The 20,918-nt window shown below is 31.0% G+C and overlaps 3 protein-coding genes across 3 annotated transcripts; 1 reads left to right on the plus strand and 2 right to left on the minus strand.

Annotated features, from left to right (window-relative positions):
• Nucleotides 1-1,286: 1,286 nt before the first annotated feature.
• PIG-F (phosphatidylinositol glycan anchor biosynthesis class F) lies at nucleotides 1,287-2,374 on the minus strand. The gene has a single exon (XM_088206199.1). It carries the CDS (start codon nucleotides 2,162-2,164, stop codon nucleotides 1,460-1,462), a length of 705 nt encoding a protein of 234 aa, XP_088062325.1. The 5' UTR covers nucleotides 2,165-2,374; the 3' UTR covers nucleotides 1,287-1,459.
• Nucleotides 2,375-3,615: 1,241 nt separating this feature from the next.
• Nucleotides 3,616-15,410, plus strand: LOC148237343 (pre-mRNA-processing factor 17). The gene is made up of 10 exons (XM_088205301.1): nucleotides 3,616-3,837; nucleotides 3,908-4,181; nucleotides 4,805-4,958; nucleotides 5,026-5,141; nucleotides 5,210-5,424; nucleotides 5,497-5,605; nucleotides 5,721-5,875; nucleotides 6,412-6,545; nucleotides 9,744-9,965; nucleotides 13,268-15,410. The coding sequence occupies exons 1-10, from the start codon at nucleotides 3,670-3,672 to the stop codon at nucleotides 13,443-13,445; spliced, it is 1,725 nt and encodes a 574-aa protein (XP_088061427.1). The 5' UTR covers nucleotides 3,616-3,669; the 3' UTR covers nucleotides 13,446-15,410.
• On the minus strand, nucleotides 13,463-15,292 carry Alas (5-aminolevulinate synthase). The gene has a single exon (XM_088205302.1). It carries the CDS (start codon nucleotides 15,290-15,292, stop codon nucleotides 13,832-13,834), a length of 1,461 nt encoding a protein of 486 aa, XP_088061428.1. The 3' UTR covers nucleotides 13,463-13,831.
• Nucleotides 15,411-20,918: the final 5,508 nt, after the last annotated feature.

The raw sequence follows: 20,918 nt of genomic DNA on the forward strand, positions 1-20,918 counted from the left end.
CAGTCCTTGCGGTTTTTTTCTTTAATTTGGGAAAATATTTGTTAAAATTTACAATGCTACATTTTGTGTATACTTGCACTAGGTAATGTATGCTTTACCTAGTGATTATGTGAACTCTCTGACGTGTGCTAATTATATCGTCAACGAACAAGATTTGACAGACGAGCGTTTTTGACAGCCAACCTAATCGCAAACGACTAATTGTAGAGCCAATAAAAAAAATAGCGTTTGACAGGTTAAGTGCAGGCGAGGGTTGATCAGGATAGTAAACACCTCATGAATAACTCTCTGCGACGAATCTACTAAGAAGGAGGATTACATAAATTGGCAACAAGATTAACATTACATAAATGGTTAAAAAATCCTATTAAATACATAAATTATTTAATTTTGTATATTTTGCCAAACACTGAACAGTGAATTTATACAATAATTAGTTACATTGTCCATAACTTCATTTGTGTGTACTATAACTGAAGGGATTTGCAAGTGCATACATTGCCTAGTTAATGTATGCATGTTTGAAATTCTCACTTTGCCTGTAATATATACAAGTACAAATATCGACAATGACTACCCAGTTTTCACATTTTCATGGAAACTGGTTATAGCTCGGAAAACTCCAAAATGTTATATTTTCTTTAGTATTTGAATACTTTTACACATTCCTTCTTGCGTAAAAATAGTCTATAGTATAATAACTGTGGTTCCCTAAAATCAATTATATTTTTCAAATAAGATAATTCTGCATTGTTCTGAATAGGCTATAAAGCATCTAATCTGCGTATTTTGAGATTTATTTAGTGAGTGATTAAGAATTACCTAACCAAACTGATTTTATAGATTTTTGAAGTAAAAAAGAAATTCACAATATATAGCATTTAGGTATTTTAAGTAGAGAAGTGCGAAATTTTTGGTTTTTATTTTCAAACTGCTATTTTACTTTAAATAACACAAAATACATTTGGCTGAAATGTTCAATAGTTTCTCATAAATTTATCTGTTACTTAAATAATATATCAAGTAGATATGCATAGCGAAATATTTTTGAATATCCTTACTGAAACCGTTATTTTATTTCCTTAAAATCTTAGACAAATTTATTCTCAAAGTCTCGATTGAAGTGTCTTCTCTGAGATGTTAACGCTTATTTATATCATAGAGTGAATCAAACATACACTTCCATCATTTTCCCCATGATTTAATCAATTTTTCAAATATATATAATATGTATATTTAAAAGCAAATTGATTAAATCATTAAGTGTATAAGTTTATTAAAAAGCATTTGAATATTTCATATTTATTTAATACGTTTTATTATGATTTACATATCGTATAAAAAAAACATTAAACGATTATATCTCAAACAAAATAAATTACATTTCTTTCTTTCACAATCAAAGAACAATCAAGTTACACAAACAATGCGTCACTATATTCTTAACAAAAGTACATGTCTAATATTTGGTTTTCCTGGCTAATTTCTTAGTAATGAAAGGGACTAATTTGACTAAGGTAAGCAACTGCGACACTGTATATCCGATCAACGCTCCTATGTAACATGGCACCGGCCACACTTGCCACGAACGGTCCCAATCCAACGGGATCACGACTCCTCCGCACCACGCTCCGAGCAACGTTAGTAAAATATTCTGTTGCAACATCTCCAAAATCTTATCACCGGTGAACCATTTTGTCCCCGTTAGAATTGAAATAGTAGTATCGACGCCGCTGTAAAAGCATGAAGGAAACACCGTGAGGACCGTGAGCAAGCAGGCTAGAAGAAAAGTGTCTTCGTGTTGGTGTGTAATAGGAGCTCCCAATAAAATGATGAGGATGAAATAAGCGACGGCGCAGGCGGGAAGAAAGATTGCTAATTTGAATAGGTCTCGGGGTCGGGGACGTTGCGCTCGGCGCGGCTTAGATCCTCTTCCCGTAAGGGTCTGAACGGCGGGTTCGCTTCCGGTCAACGTAGCCACAAGTTTAACTCCTTCCAAAGCTGCGGTTAGCATCAGAGCGGCGCGAGATACGCCGAAGCCCCCGCTCCATAGAGCAGCGACGGTGGTGAGCGCTGCGCCCCCGATGGCACCGGTAGCACTGCATGCTGCTACGGTACGCCAAGCAGTTGCTCCGGTATTCATTCCGGTGCCCAGCAAAGCCATGTTGAAACTTTTTTTCTAATAAATTGTGACAAGTAGATCAATTGTACGGTATTCAGTTTACAACATTAACATTTCTGGTGTTTCAATAACTGATTCAGAGTAAACACCGGCGTAAATGAACCGCCCTCAAAATTTGACACATTATTGACAAAAGTGTTGCTAGCCGCCAGAATTAATTTTGCTTCAAACCCAAACGTTTTTATATTTTTTCGGAAACGTCATTTCAGCTTTTTTCTATTAAGGGGGGGGGGGGGGGGGGGCAAAAGATAGCCAATTCGTAACCGTTTTTTTAATAGATAAATAAATACATATGGGAACATATTGAACTTCCCGTCCAGCTTTACGAGTAAAGAAACACGAAAAAGATATATTTATTTGAAAAAACAAATATATTTAACAAAAACAATACATTTAAAGATCACAAAAAATAATTATCATCAATATATAATAATACTTTTTTTTTTGAAAATTGAAAACCAGCCGAAACTATAAATATATTGTACATTCAATATTAAATAAACACCGTAATAAAAGTAAAAGTAAAAATTACAGTCTTAAAAATGTAGGAAAATACATTACGCTATTAATAAAAAGTGAAAAACATTAAATTAACTTATATCAGGGTTCATCAAATTATATTTTTAATTATATGTCATTTAGCAAATAATTGTAAATAAATTGCGAGAACATTATAACAATATACAAAACTTTTGTTTATATAAAAAATGTTTAGTTTTTATTTCTTGAGAAAATAAAAGGCCCGATTTAATTTTTCGAAGATCCTAAAAGCTTTAGATTCGCCGTGGGGTGAAGGTTCCACATTTCATTATAAAACATCTGGTCACTTTATTCTAATGTAACAAATCGAGAAAGAGTAAAATTTAATTTTATTAAAAATTGTTTTTTTACTACACAATATTCCATGATTTTTCGAACGGTTATTTCCGTTACATTTTTATGAAATTACCGGTTTAACGATTATTGAAGCTAACTTATGGTGAACAAATTAAAGTTTAACAACGTCAACTTTTTGAATAACGGTGCCCATCTATTGTTGAAGCTTTAACTGACGGATGGTGATGGATGGCAATTAGACGCAGATTAAGCCGCTGCAGTAGTATTTTATTGAGAGTATATTTTATAGTTACATGTTATCTATTGGAATATGAAAGTGAAATGTGGACAAGGCAACACCAGCTGTCGTTTATCCATCGAAGTCTACCAAAAGAAAGTACAGCAAAGTTTTGGCCCTAATAAAATAAATATACAAGCAAATGTTCGAACACTTGCAGCAGACCTAGAGTTTTTTCGCGCAAATACTTCACGACATCTGTTTAAAAGTGAAAAAATAACATTTCTAGCTTCATATATATGCTAATATTTATGATATTATTTTATTTATGTATAAATAAAAATTAATTATATGAGGTAAAAAATTTTCTATGCTGGTAACACTTAAACTTGGCATCAGCGTTGTATAGGTTAGTTGCAAACGTCAGTTTCTTATGATGTTAAATTTACAAGATTACGGCGCTGGTTCGGGCTCCGATGATGATGGGCCCGGCGAAGAGCCCTCCGAGTCCCCGCCCCCTTTGCATTTGGCCCCATTGCCTAAAGGGGAATCCATCGCCAAGACGCTTCAAATTTGCGCGGCACCCACTGTCATTCCGATAGTAAGCAATCATTAAAAATACACCATTTTTTACCAATTTACATAAAATAACACGGCGTAAACGTTTCTAGGATAACAAAGAATCATCAACGGTTATAAATCCATCAACGAAAGAGCTATTTCACAATCCAAAATACGAAGATTTATATGCACCGCTCATAGGGCCCGAGAATCCTTTTCATTCAGACCACACAAAAGCACCGAAGAACATGCTCTCTGGATACGTCGAGAAGGCGCACATTAGCGAGTTTCAATTTGAAAATCAGCGTAGAACTTTTCAAAGCTACGGTTACGCACTCGATCCTACTGCCGATGACGAAACTGGAAGCTCAACAGCTATAATAGGTATGCATTATATAAGGTTGATGCATAAGTATTGTATTTTAGAAAGAAACATTTCAGTACTGTTATATGTATCCTTTATCATCGTCGAAAAGCGACCACAATGGTTTACCTTATATAGTAACACCAAGAATACATACTCTTGATTCATTAGAAGGGTTGTAAATTAATAATTGAATTTGAACTTTTATGATTATTGGAATATATAAGCATTTTCTTCCATTCGTTCAAGGTGTATATTTTTTGTCTATGGTTTTTTATTATGTTTAGTTGATCTAAACAAATATTAATACATTTTATTTATTTATATACAATTATATTTTTAACTGCCTCATACCAAAACAGAAGCCATACAATTCTTGCAAGAACATGTTTTGTTGTGTTCATAGGGTGTTTACTGTTTTGACCAGTGCACATTCGCTACCGGTTGAATAAGTTTTCATTTTTTTTATCAATGCATCAAAACCCTCAATTAAAACGACTATATGTTAAAACAGATTTAATTGGATGGTTTCCAGAATAAGAAAAAATCGTTTGCTCTGCAATTATATGACATTATGCATCAATCTTATGTTTTATTTATAAGTAGAATTATATTTTCAACACATACTAATAATTTATAATAGTTTCAGAAACAGTTAAACCATCAGATGAGAAAAAAACGGTATTCGAGTCCACGAAAAAGAGACCGTTGGATAAGAGAAAGAGGCTTAAAAACGACGATCCTTCTGACATCACGGGATTTTTAGGTCCTTGGGGTGGTTACGTCGATGAAAAGAAGTAATTTATCATTTAAAAAAATATTTTTATTATTCAAACTATATATATAAATCATGTATATCTTCAGGATTGCTAAACCGACACAAGAAGAAGCAGCGGAATTAGAAGAGATCCTTGCCAAGCGTCACAAAAGAGGCAAAGTGGTCGAAGAAAAGCCTTTGGAAGAGAAATCAATATTGCATAGTATGTTCTTAAGTTTTATTTATTTTAATGGGAACTTTTGAGTTATCGTTTATTTTTATTGTTTTCAGTACCCGATCCGATCGATTACCAGGGTCGTAACTTTTTGCATCCTCCTCAAGATGTAGGGGTTAATCTCAAAACTGAGGCACCCCCAGATAGATGCTTCCTTCCCAAAGCGCACATATTCACTTGGAAAGGTCATACTAAAGGCATTGCTACTGTTAAATGGTTCCCTAGATCAGCCCATTTGATGCTTTCTGGTAGTATGGATTGTAGAGTAAAGGTTTGTATGCTTTTTTCATTAAATATTTATTTTGACGATAGTTTTATATTTATTTTTATTGGTTATGTTTAGATTTGGGAAGTATACAAAGAGCGAAGATGCATACGAACATATTACGGACATAGACAAGCTGTACGAGATGTAAATTTCAATAATAAAGGAAACCGATTTTTATCAGCAGGTATATTCAATTATTTTAAAAATAAATATAAAATATAAGATACTTGAAAAACAAGTTTGCATTTGTTTTTATTGTTATACCAAAATTGTAATGGATGATCTTTACCAAATACTAGGCTACGACCGATACATTAAATTATGGGACACTGAAACCGGAGACTGCATTTCACACTTCACTAGCAGAAAAATACCATATTGTGCAAAATTCCATCCCGACGATGACAAACAGCATCTCTTCGTCGCCGGTACTTCGGACAAGAAAATTATATGTGTATGTATTATTTCTTATTTTAACTATATTTATTATTCTAAACATATTAATTATTTCGGACTTACATTGATTTTTTATCATTTTTGTTTCTAAATCCTCTCGTTTTATATTTATCATAATATATCAATAATTACACCAAAATTTTGATATCAATAAATAAATTAAATTAAAAAATCGCAATAAGGCTTTGAAATTGTTGCAGTAACTAAAAAATTTCAGACCTAATAAGCCGTGCAAATTTCATGACGCCAGAGCTCACTGTACGGAAGTTTTTGCTGCCTTTGCAAACATATTTTTCTCTATAGTTGAGATATTAATTGACAACTTTCCACTTCAATTTTCACATTACACACAGATTTATATTATCACTAACATATAAATATATCGTTTGCATATAAATGCATCATACAATAATTATTTCATATAATATTGGTCCTTACTTAGGACTCCTTATATTAAATCACCTTTTGTTTTTTATTTAACTCTTAAATTTAGGTATTTATTAAATAAATTATTAATAATTTATTTTCTTACAGTGGGACACGCGTTCTGGAGATATCGTTCAAGAGTATGATCGGCATCTTGGCGCTGTCAATTCCATCACTTTCGTGGACGAAAATAGACGATTTGTCACTACATCCGACGATAAGAGTTTGCGAGTTTGGGAATGGTAATTATTTATTTTTATTACTATTTTGGGATTATTTGTGAGTGACCGAGTGTCATCCTTTATAATAAATAATCGAGGAAGCTTAGACAAATGGAAGCGAAGCTAATTTAGGGCCAATCACATTAGTGTTTAGCTCTACTTATTGTAGTCCCATAAAAGGGGGCTTACAGAATTTTGTGATAATTGAAGGCTTTCGAAAGTCTGCGTTGCTATGGTGCAATTTTTGAGTTCTCATAAATGCCGATTTATAATAACTCACCCACAAACATATCAGATTTTTAATGTCATTAGAGTAATAGTGAACGAAGCAGGATTTAAAATAGGGTTCGATTTAACAGGGAATTATTTTAAGAGATATGTGCATTTAAATAAATACTTTGTTCCATAAAACATTGTTTGTGCATTACAATAATAAAAATAGGTATATAGTGACCAAGTTTTAAGAAATGAGAAGTTTTCGAAAATAAAAATAGTGTTAATATATTTGCATTGTTCATAAAGTCGCAAAAAACCCAGAAAATATACAAATCAATCAATACCCGTCAATTTGACGGGTACCGTAAATCTAGTGTTAAAAATATTTTTATTCAATGAAAAATATTAGATTGAGCAATATTTTATGTTCAAACACAAACATAACCTAAACAAATTAATTTAGTGAAAATTCAACAACTTTGATAAGGTTTAGAACTTTCATTAGGTTAGGTTTGGGTTTGAACAGTGATTGGTCGTTTCGCAACTGTTACAGTGAAGTTGTATTTACAATAGTATGAATATAATTTTACTAACTTGGCCAATTAAGATGTATTAACCGCTTTACACGCGGTCCCGCAAGGGTGTATGATTTTAGAAATGTCCATTACACGCGGTGTCGAGCCTGTGCGGGGATATGAAATGCGGTCCCACAAATAAACGTGATTATATTTGTCATTATACTCAACTTCGGAGCATATGCGAGACTCGATCAGCATTTCGTTTCAAGTTAAAAAAAAGTCACTTTTTTATGAGCTGTAGAAGTCATAAATTAGAAAAATACAAGGCGGTGTGTTGTCGCTTGAAGTATTTCTCAATTGTATCAGATGGGATAGAGACAATAAAAAAACCCCGAATAAATAGGTAGTTAGCAAAGCCAGTAAAACATATTCAAGTAAGCATACTTGGCTAATTGGGGTTGCTTTATCTTTCCAATAATTTGACACACTTATTACTATTTTGCCCCATATTTCTTAGAATTTATAAAACGCAATATGTTTTCGTATGGAATGTGTTTTAAAAATAAAGATATCTATATTTCCTTACGTCTATTGTTTATTATTGGGTTCATTCCATTATTTAATTATTGTTTGCGATTTTTAAGAAACGGTAAAAATAATATTCACAATTTTTTTGGAACAATGCAAAATATTCCCATTATGTAATTTTATAACATAAATTTTGCAAAAACTATAAATTTTTTTTTATTTTTCCTATTTATATATAATTATTTACTATTATAATTTCCAATAAAAAATATGATTTTTTTGGAACACTGCAAAAAAACACCCGCATGTTAAGTGGTTAAACAATTTCTCTTTAATTCCACTATGATCTGGAACATTTTGGCCCTAACAGTTGATGTGTAAACCACGCCAATGCTTATGTACAACTTATTTATTTTAATGCACATATATTTCATAAATTCTCATTTCATTTTATATATTGCTCATTTAAATTGTCCATAATAAAAAATAAACTTGCTTATAGGAATATATAGGAAAAAATTAACTGTTTGAATTATTTATTATTATTCTCAGGGGAAATGGTAATAATCTATAAAAATAGGTAATATAAAGAGTATCAATAGAATTCTAGTTTCTATTATTTGATGTAAATATCGTTATAAAATGAGATTTTATTGCAATACTGAAGATTGTAATGAAGCAATGTTTAGTTCAAGTAGTGTTTTTTTCTTCTCTGTGTAGTCCAAAAGCTTTGAATTAATTAAATAAATCATTAATTATTATAAAAAATTATCTATTAACCTTTTTTATACCGAGACTTTTGAGATTATGCAATACATCTATCTAAATATAGATGTATTGCATAATAAAAAATATATATGTTCTGAAAAAATGTTATTTATCACTCTAGAAAATACCTTCAACCTATAAAAATGTATTCTTTGATTCTTTTACAATTTTCGCCTCAGTGTCAAAAGTCAATATATCGGATTTTGGCAACCGAAAGGTTAAACAGTTTCAATATTTAGTGTTTGAAACAAATATTCTACCTATCACTTTAGATTATTTATATCATTGAGTTTTAACACAACACAGCTGTATTTTCATTATAGCTAATCTCAACATGATAATTATCATTACTAATAACAGTTTATGTTCATCCATGATATTTGCAATATAACGTGGCAGCATGTTTAACATTGTTCTTAATTTATGCAAGTGACTTTATTAAACTTGAATCATGAATTCCAAAAGTTATGGTAATTTTCCACGACTAAATACAAAAATAAAGAAAATCTTCATTAGCGTATGGATAACCTTAACCCCACATGCCGGTAAACTGGCCTGAAGAAATGACGTAGGTGTTTCTGAAACTTGAACGACTGGTTTACCGACTTCAATAATCTTAAACATTAACCCTACAGGCCAGTATTCCGGCTTGCAAAGAAAAATCTGGAAGGATACTTTTGACCCATCAAATGACATGATTTTCTAATACACAAGAAGACTGTGTACTGGTGCAAATTATGCTAGGTATCCCAATATTGTATTTTGCATTGAGTTTGGATCTCAAAACTGTATTTTGCATTGAGTTTAGATCTCAAAATGTATACCATTCTAAGATGAATTTAATTGTTTTTACCTATTATATTATTTTTATATGCAATAAATATTTTTTTATTGTTTCTCTTGTTTTTTGAGCTACAAAAGGTGTGTGCAATTATCAAAAATTAAATTAAAAATTACTTTTTTAGTCAAATATTCTTTTGTTGTCAAAAATTACTCGTGTGCTTAGGGTACAAACGGTTAAAAAATTATATTATTTCAACACCGCATAACTTTGAATAAAGTTTCTCCTTAAAACTCTTACATAATTATATTACTTCATGAATATTTTTTTGCAACAATAAAAGTATTTTTGTAATATACAAATAATTGAAAGTTTTCAGTTTTATTTAATTATTTATTTTCATTCCAGGGACACTCCGGTCGATATGAAATATATAGCCGATCCGACAATGCATTCAATGCCTTTCGTCACATCATCACCGAATGGAAAATGGCTGGCATGTCAATCAATGGACAATAAGATCGTAGTGTTCAGCGCGTTGAATAGATTCAAGATGAACAGGAAGAAGACCTTCACCGGACACATGGTGGCCGGATACGCGTGCGGATTAGACTACTCTCCAGATATGAGGTTCGTACTATATTTATTACATAACTTTCGGAAACTAAAAACCAACGTTATAAGGCTTCATTACTTACATTACATGCTTCAGATAAGATATCGTATTACCGATTATTAAACGTAATAGTATTAATTTTAAATTTGCTGAGTCATTCTAATCTTTTACGTTCACAAGAAATATAAACTAGTTGAAACACGTTAGAAACGATTGTGGGCAATTTATGTGTGTGAGTGGGTTTGTTTCAATTCACAATTCTAATTGAATATTCTAGTGTAAACTAGTTTTTACTGATGTCGGTAACCAATTAATTAATCTTTCAATTTTATGATATGTAATGTTATGATTTTGACCTTATTTATTTGATGTAATAATATTTAAATTAGTATTTGTAGCTTCATTATATTTTTAAATAGTTTTCCAGCATATTAAAAATAATAAGTCTGTTTTATCGATGCTTAATTTGCATTTTACAATTTAAAAAAATATATCAAAACTAGTTTTAATGATTTTTAAATAAAGTTGCAAGCAATCGTTCATTATTATTTTTTTAATTTATTTATGAATTATTAAAATCGGTTTTATTATCATTATTTCGTCATTCAAATGTCGCTATTGTAAAGTGAAAAATTAAAATACAATGATGATTGTTGCGATTAGTATTGGATTCATGTTTTAAAAACAATGCTATATGTAACATCTGGAATGTCCATTTACTTGCTTGAGGTATAAGCAGAAATGTACCTAGACTAATAATCTATATAAATCAGTAAATTTGTCAGACTCCAACAAGCATTTCTCAAACTTTTCAATTGTGTAGCTTAAAATGTTATAATGTATTTAGACGTTAGATTCAATATTTTATAATTAATCTACTTTTTTATATGAAGATTGATGAAAATAAATAAAAATATCATCATACGATAGCAGAAAAAATGAATACATACTACATTGAGAGTATAGACGAGATTGTGAATTCAATACCTCAGTACAATAATTTGGTACAATACAATAATGCAACATTTAATGTAAAATTTGGAGAATTTAATTCAGTATCTTTAGAAGAAATTCACAACATAATTTGTAAATTGAAAAAAAAACTGAATGTAAATATAATTAAAAAAACATTGGAAATACTAGGAATTAAATTATATTAATTAGTGAATAAGGCACTCTCTGAAGAATAAATACCTGATAATTTAAAGATTGCTACTATTATATATATATACCTAAAATAAATAATAATAAAAAGGTTGAGGAAATGAGACTAATTAACATGTTGCCTTGTATGGAAAAGACGATGGAAGAAGTAGTAAACAAACTGTTTTATCATTTCTCAAAACATTCTGTGTGAACAACAATCGTGATTCAGAGAAAAACATTCCACTGAGACTGCTTACAAATAGTAATAAATGATTGTTGTTGGCCAAGGATATGAATATAACTATTGGAGCAGTTTTCTTGGATTTCAAGAGAACTTTCAAAACAATAGACAGAAGTATAATGTTATAGAAATTAGAGATTCTAGTTTTAAAATGATTTGATAAATATTTAAGAAAGAAAAAGCAAAAAGTTGAAATAAATTATGCTTATTCTAATGAGAAAATAATATCTCATGGTGTACCACAGTGGTCTAAATTAGGACCATTGTAGTTTGTAACATATATTATTGATATAATTAATAATATAGAAAAATGTAAAATACATTTGTTTGCAGACGAAACTTTAATTTATTGCATAAGTGATAATGTTAAAGAAGTTGTAGATAACTTAAATAATGAATTTAGTGTAATAGAAAGATGGTTAAAAAATAATGTACTCGAAACTAAATGTATGCTTATTAATTATAAAGATATGTTAGATCATATGTTCTCAAAGTGGGCGATTAGGATATTTGCTTATTTTGATAATGTTAAATTGCGAATACTGTTTTTATAAATAGCATTTTATATCTTACAGGTATAAATATTTAATATAAATAGCAAATGATAATTTAAATAGCATTCTTAATTTTATAAGTAGCACTGTATAAATAGCAAAAAAATAATTATTTAAACAGCAAAAGAATTATTCTCTTTCTTTGATATTAGTAAATAATATTGGTGAAAATCTTGTGTGCATTTGTTTGTTTTATTTTAATAAATAATTTTAATTTCAAGTTTTTTTTTTCAAACATTCTATTTAAAATTCTAAATAAATATTTTGGTGAAATTAAAAAAATATACAGGCATTGCTATATTTACAATATATTAATAAATGAGAAAGAAATAGTTTACTGAAGGTGAGCGATGAAAAAGTTTGACATTGAAAAATGGGCGATGAGTCAATTAAGTTTGAGAATCTATGTTAGATAATAATATAAAAAAAGCTATAGAACTATAGTATAATATTATAGAAATAAGTGATAATATAAAATATTTAGGAGTAGATCAAAAATTAAATTTTAAGATACATTGTAATTACATAATCAAAAAAAATAGTAAAAAAATAAGTATATTATCTAGGATGAAAATATGTTAAGTATAAATACAAAATAATCTTTAATAATAATTGCCCCACTTCAATTATTGTGCAACAATAATATATATGCTTAATAAATTGGATAAGATGATGTTGGAAAAATTACAAAATAAGCAATGAGAATAGTTTTAAATAAAAATAGATTTACTAGTTGTAGAAGTATGATTGACAGATTGGAATGGTCGTATATTCAAGAAATATTGAAGATGAATGTTTTAGTATTTATATATGTTAGAAAATAATATATTACCAGAGTATTTTATAATAAATAAAGATGTACATAGATTTAATACTAGAAATAGATAATTTAAGGATAGATAGGTATAAGAAGACGAGTACGATCAGGGGAATACGGATAGAGGTGTGAATTTGTATGATAATATTCTTAGGACAATCCACATATTTGTTTAATTTATTAACAATTAGCTATATTATCTAAATTTATTAATAAAATAAATAAATACTTTATTGTAAAACATCGAATATCTGTCAAATTATCTAACTCATTGCTATTATTACATTGATTGGAAATTCTTAGTTATATTATTATTTAAATTGGTAATCTTTAAAGTTTTTTTTGTTAGCTATACATTTAAATCAAGGAAATTACGTTTTCCATTTAACGAATTCTTATTACTTCACCTTAACCTACACTTCAATTGAGCTATTATGTATGTATATATACCAAGGTCATGTTCCAAGAACTTTTGCTTTAACTTCACGGTCGTTAATTGATGTATTTACCCTTTTTAATTGCTAGGAATTTATTTAACAGTTTGACTTATTGTTTTAGCTATTTGGTGTCTGGAGACGCCGACGGAAAATGCTACGTCTGGGATTGGAAAACGACAAAATTGTACAAGAAATGGAAAGCTCACGAAGGAGTCTGCATATCAACCCTGTGGCATCCGCACGAGCCGAGCAAAGTACTCACGGCCGGATGGGACGGACTCATCAAATACTGGGATTGAATAAATCACACATCGAGTCATGTTAATGTAAATTGTATTTCACATATATATATTTTCATATTTCGCGTGTTACATTTGTGTTTTGTTTTAAACGGAGTAAAATGTTAACAGTACAATATATAAATTTTATATATTTACATTAAAAAAAAACATAAAATAAATAACAGTGACGTAAAACATTACAAAAATAAATATTTTTTTTTTATCGTATATTTTCAACTCAGATTTAGTGTATAAAAACAATTAAATAAATTATGGATAAAGCTCAACAATACACCATCGAATGGTTCTTTTGTATAAATATTGTATATAATACTCTATTAACTTTTATGAAACATATATATACAATGGAAGACATTTTCATTAACACTTTTTTTTAATATTAATTAGCGCTGCTTCTCTGAAGCTTTCAAAGGTAAGCCCAACCGGTTCCATATAACTTTCATATCGTCGATGAACTGATGCATCATTGGAATCGTATGATGAGGAGTCGGAGCCAATCTTAGCTTCTCTTGTCCTCGAGGAACAGTAGGATAGTTGATCGCTTGAATGTAATGTCCGAAATCTTTAAGTAGCAGATTAGATATATTCGTCGAAACCTCAGGATTTCCAATCTTGATCGGGATGATATGGCTCGGGGTCATTTCGACCGGAAAACCAGCATCTGCTAGAGCATTTTTCATGTATAAAACATTCTCTTGGTGCTTAGTTCTCAAGGCTCGACCTTCCGGACCGGCCAAGATGTGAACGGCAGTTAAAGCTCCAGCTAACACGGACGGAGGTAGTGAAGTAGTGAAGATGAAGCCGGAAGCGTATGATCGGATCATATCGACCAATTGAGCCGATCCTGCTATATAACCGCCGATGTTACCGAAAGCCTTTCCTAACGTACCGGATACGATATCCATGTTTTGCATCTGGTTATCGCGCTCGCCCACTCCGGCTCCGTGATCGCCATATAAACCAACAGCGTGAACTTCATCGACGAAGACTAAAGCGCCATGATCTCGGGATATCCGATTGAGTTCGTCTAACGGACAGATGGCTCCCGTCATGGAATGAACAGTCTCGAACGCCACGATCTTCGGAGTATCACTGGGTACTTGCTCTAATAAAGATTGCAAATGAACAGGATCGTTATGGCGGAAGATGTGCTTCGGAACGCGACTGTTCCGAATACCCTGTATCATCGACGCATGGTTTCCTTCGTCCGAAAAAATATGACAACCAGGTAACAATTTGGCTAGAGTGAATAAAGTAGAATCGTTGGCTACGTAACAAGACGTGAAGAGTAGAGCCGCTTCCTTTTGATGGAGGCGAGCCAGCGTACTTTCGAGCTTTTCGTGAAATATAGAATTGCCGGATATGTTCCTCGTACCTCCGGCACCCGTTCCGTAATTCTCAAGCGCTTCTTTAGCGGCAGATTTGACTTGCGGATGGCAAGACATGCCTAAATAATCGTTCGAGCACCATACCGTGATGGGTTTTTCTCCGTACGAGTATTCCAAAGCGCTCGGAAATTTACCTTCGGCGGCTAAGCGGTTCACTTTCTTGAAGATTCTGTACGAATGGTCCTCTTTTTTAAGCGCGATTTGCTTGCGGAAGTAATCTTCGTACGGGAACGTCTTGATAGACGATTCTTCGGTGAGCTCTTGGGAGACTTGGTTGGTGGTGGAAGCCGCTCGGTGGTTGAACGGACATTTTGACTCCGGTTGAGCGGCCGGAATCGCGGTGTTGGAGGTGGATCGCGCTAAAACAGGACATCTCTGGCCGAACTGCTTCACCAGGTTCGGTCCGTTGTTCTTTAGAAAGTTGGCGCTGAACAGCTTTACGAAAGGACACGACATAACGAGCGCCGTGAGATGACTGTACGACCGGTCACGTCCGCTCGCTCGGTAATTATGCAAGCGACGACGCGATACGAATATATATGTACGAGTGTAAATGACACAGCTGTCAAACGGGTCGACTGGAGCGATTTTTTTTATTGGCCGAAAAAATCAAACACGTCGCTCCGCTTTCTATGTTTTTGTTTAAAAATTATTTAAGATTCGAAGTAACGAGTTTTTTGAATATCGAAAATTCGCTAATATCGATTCGGCACACGCATACTGGCGCAAAGTTCACTAACATTCGATAGAATTTTAAATCCATTTTTTTCGTATCGACGTATATGATGGGGCTGCAAACATTTTTTTATCTAGAATCGGAATATTCAATATTTTTTTTAAATATCTTACTTTTTGTGAAAAACCCAAGAGCTACTCAAATATTAATCTATTATATTTCAGGGGTGGACCAACTTAAAATTCAACCAAAAATTATTTTAAAAAAAATTTAGACTAGTCTTATTTCTTGTAAATAATTGAATTATGATGAAAAAGAAGCAAATAATAAATTTGTTATTAAAATAAGTTAAGCGGCAAAAACTGCTCGTAAAATAAGCAATGCCTATGTTATATGTGCTAACACTGTTAAGGAACGTACGGTACAATAATAGTTACAAAAACTCATCTTGAAGTGAGTCGAAGGTGATGAGCGATGTTGATGACGATTCACTGAAGGCTTCACTCGAACCAGAATCACGCAGAACAGTTCTGCAGCATTTAAAAAGTTTGACGAATGCGTACTGCATGAACTTTATAAAAATAAAAAAAACTCTATTACGAAGTTCTGCATTTCTTCTGCGCAACAATAAGGATTTATTTCACGACAAAAAGTGCATTCTTCACTACCACTGAAAGCTAAACAAAATCAAAATATACGGTCCAATTCTGAAACCAGTTTAGGTCTAAGTGCCACGTTAAATTAACTGAAAAAATCAAAATAAAGTGTTTCAAAACATTGTGAATGCTCCGTGGTATTTTCGCGATAGAGACATAGTACATCGTGACTTAGGTGTTGAAGAACGTTTTGCTGCTAAACATGAAACGAGACTATAAAAGCACGTTAACATCGAGCAGCAAACTCCTCAGTGTGGTGAAAAGACGGCTGAAGCCCTTCTAAGTGGTCTAGTATAATTACTGAAACTTGTTTACTAGTGATTGTGTATTGTACAAGAGAAAACTTTTAGGCGGCAATAGGTGAACATAGTGTTTAAAACATATTTTTTTAAATATAGAGTAAAATTAATTATTCATCATTAAGACCAGTTTTACTGTTTATTTTTTTTTAATAAGTTAAGAAAATATTATAAATGTTATATTGTTACTCAATTTTGCGTCATGCTCAGTTGAAATTTAAGAGTTTCATAATTCAGGACGATAGTGATGTTGCTAATTTAAAATAATTGTGTTTACCTACAAATTCCTAATATCGAGTTCTGCAAATTCAAGACGCCATAGTTTTTGGTGCTCTAACAAACATATTTTCAGATTTATAATCAAAATTATTATGTATGGTTTGATTGAAAATACTATTGTAAAGACTCTTATATCTTAAAAAAAATCAGCGCTATTTTTAGCTAGTACTAGGAGACTCTACAATCACCCTTAGTCAAAATGTTCAACTACTTTGCTAAAATAAAACACAACGGTTCAATTAGTCGCACACTATACATAAGTGAGATGTTTTACACTAACTGAAAAAATAAATAAGCTAATCGCTTTGCTTTTCGACTCACTCATGAATACAATATCTTAATATAATGACACGATATCTGAATATTATTTCAGTCAAGTCAGACCAAAATAAAATTTTAAAAAATACCGTACGCTTCGCTTTCTAATATTATGTATTATATAAAGTCAGCAGTCGTGTATTTTTTTATTTAAAAATTAATATTATGTTTTTATTAAGAAAATCATCATTTAACTATTTGTTTTAAATTTAAATCACTGGAATTACCGAAGTCAATTATAAAAAAATATACTAACATATAGTTAAAAATCGTTTTTTACTCGAATTATATTTTATAAGCTTGTAAAGAAGCTATATACAAACATATATTTATTAATAATAAATAAATAAAAAAGTAACTTAAAATCTAAATCTATAAAACACTAATAAATATAAAAGATGTCTATTTATTTATCCACTTTATTCAGTAATTGGATTGCTTCCGTTGAAGACAAATCTAAAAATATATTTGATTACGCAAATATCGCGCGTTTGGTGCTGAAAAAGAGCAGCTGTAAGGCTTTTCCAACTCAATGGCTATATTAAAAAATAACCAGAGAAATGTTATTGGTCAAATATATATTGTAATTCAATCTTAAAATTATTTAAAAAAATCTCAACGCTTCACTTTTCAAATATCTCTTAAAATAATATTTTTTTAATAAAAATATATACAGAGATGTACACCATAAAATATCAGAAAGTTATATAACTGAGTAATTTATTTTTATTTGATTTCATGTACTTTTTTGTTGCAAGATAACGCGTGATATTTTATTTTATCGTATTGTAAGTTATACTAACACAGTTAATGTATTTATAAATAAGTTATTTCTTGCTATGCTCAAGGATGTGAAAATATTTGTATATATGTACACAAATAATAATGGTCTGGTTGCTGACCACTGACGCGTGTCATAAAGCGTCACGTTCCTATGGAATTGCATTTTACTTTTGTGCGAACTTTGAACAGTACCAAAAAACACATCAGAATTTCCCAATTTCGTATTAAAATAGTGTTCATAAAAGTCGTAATGTAATATCCTATTTTAATGCTTATTTATTATAAAAATGCAAATATTATAAATTTTATATATGAATAATATTAAAAAAAAAAACATAATTAGCAATTATAAAATAATCTACAATGTAACTGCGATAATAAAACGGGGAATTTTATTTTACGCTAATTACTAAAAACATATTAAAGATAACTTCAGTTGGTTAATTTTTTATTCTATACAGGAAAAATGTGGTATTAAAAGGAAAATACCTGCCACGTTTGAACAAGTAAACAAAATACCTAACCACATCATGCGATGATGATGAATAGTTTGAGAAAGCGAGTTTCAGGTTTTGGCACTTGATCACGCGTACGAATCGTGTATTACTCGAGCCAGGAGTTGAGAACTTCAGTTCACTATTGATTTTATCGTAAGCTAATCGATACTCTTAGACAGAGTCACCATATAAAAACGCTTAACCATTAAAGTATCCATAAATTGATGTCGCGTGTCGCTCTGTCCTCATTTTTCCATTGTCCCAACGTCTACATTATTTACTTTCACAAATTGCTTTTTTCATTGACCTCACGAACAGACGTTTACTTAATTAAAAGCATAAAAATAAAACAAAATGTCCATTATATTATGATTATTTTTATTGAAGTTGAAAAGCCCTGGAGTTGTTATGTTTGGCCGACCTGAATCTAACGGCACGACGAACGCCAATTCTTGGCTACAGTGAAAGATGGTCTAGTTGAGAATTTAAAAGATATGTTACAAGGTGATTCGTTGGTGTTAAAGTAAAATGTGGTATAAATTTCATACTATGACGTAATCGAAGATAAATGTAAGGATTACCAAATAAAGGCATAAATGATTAAATTATGTTCATAAAAAAGAAGAGGGGGGGGGGCTAACATTTAAAATGTAACATATAAAATCGTAGCCCAATTTAATTTAACAAAATAATATTGAATTGTTTTAGGTGTAACAATTTAACACCGACTTATATAACATTTCTAAATGATATTATAGATCCAATTTTTTACTCCTATGGCAACACTAAAGTCCGCGTGACCTCTCCACGCAGCGCTTAAATGGTTGTATAAATTTAGTGGTCTGTTTCTTTTGTGCGAAAGGAGAAATCGTCACTTGTTGTTATTTAAAGCAGTGACGTTATTAACAGGTTTAATAGTATTAGTTATTACAATGTAGACACGGGTGAAAGGCCATCCGTTGTCACTAATGAACCCTTATAAAAAATATTCTTATGCGGTTAACGATCAATGAACTTTACGAACAACATCAAGAAGTATCCAGAACATCTAACACTATAACGCACATAAAATAATAATAACTAAGTATAATAAACGTTTAACAATATAAAATAAAGCAATTATTTTTTAATCGATGTCCAATTAGAAAGCTACCTAACTCTTTGCATAAAATATGAAATATATCTATCAGTGTATTAGATTTAATTACATAAACATTTCGAGGCTCCTAATTTTCTTTTAAATACAAATATCTAAAAAATATTATTTGCAATTATTATGTTAGAAAGGTTTGTAAGGAATATTTAATGGTACTGGATTGAATATTATTTATTCATTTTTTAATATGAAAGCGGTATCGAAATATTGGTTGATAGTAAACTCTGCGCCCGTTGGGTGCCGAAAAAGAGAACAGAATCGAGACTACAATGACGTTGGAATCAAGAAATTTGAGATCCATGTTGTCTATGTTAAAACATAGATAAAGGGATGTTCTAAATATATTATGAGTTGATAAATTACACTTGTATAATGGCCAAACAACGAGTATTTTTTGGGTGGGTTCGTCAATACTTAAATATTAATAATAATACTTAAATATCAAGTTCTGATACTTAAATATTACATTGTAAATGCCCCCTTTAGACTTTTTTGGTTCTGCCACTGCATTTATAGCCGTCGCTTCGGCCTTATCATAAAACCTAAGCGATAAGCTCGTATTATAATCAATAAAATAAAGATATATAAAATAATGTTGGAAATCAACAACGTTGGAAAATTCAAAGCTGATATAACAAGGATAATCGCGATAGTATAAAATAAGATGGTTCGCTTCAAAATATGAAAAGACAGAGGTACAATTTTAATGAATATCAAAATTCGTTCTGTAATGGGTCTTTTTTCCCAAATTAAGACTCCTGATTGCTTGGCCTCATTGAATGCGAATCAATATCAGTTAATCTATTCTACATGTTTTGAAGCGGATGTGTACAGAATAATCGCGATGTCATTTTACTCGCTTTTATTATTTATATTACAATATTTATTACGTTTGGACTATCATGTAAATAATAATCTTGTAATAATATTTGTATTGCTACAATTTAAAATTACTTATTTATACATTTTTATGTACATTAAGTTTACATCATGAGATAGAAATGTTTCGTACTACAGTTCATGAAGAGGGTTTATACTCTTTCCCATAGGAAAGAGCAAATAATACTATTTCGAAATTATTGTGATATTATGCATGGAGTCAGAATAAACGTGCTTCTAATTTAACTTCATTAATAATCTCAAGACTATTAATGAAGTTAAATTGGATATAATGTGACTATACTATGAATGCTCCGTGGAGGCATATTTTTATATTTATTGATTCATTCATTATCACCAAATTTCATTATCGACTATGACGGCGGCGGAGGGTGGCATATTATTTTGGTAGACCTTGACGAGAAGGCAACATGCGGTGGTGCCTCGTCCACCGTTATATATTACCCTTGCATATATTATCATGTAACATAATTTGTAAGCTTTTATAAACTTTAAATAAAAAAACTGCAGCGGCACAA

The sequence above is a fragment of the Plectrocnemia conspersa genome, unplaced genomic scaffold (assembly GCF_051122295.1).
Source record: "Plectrocnemia conspersa isolate PC_06_02 unplaced genomic scaffold, ASM5112229v1 ptg000002l, whole genome shotgun sequence".
Lineage (NCBI taxonomy): Eukaryota > Metazoa > Arthropoda > Insecta > Trichoptera > Polycentropodidae > Plectrocnemia > Plectrocnemia conspersa.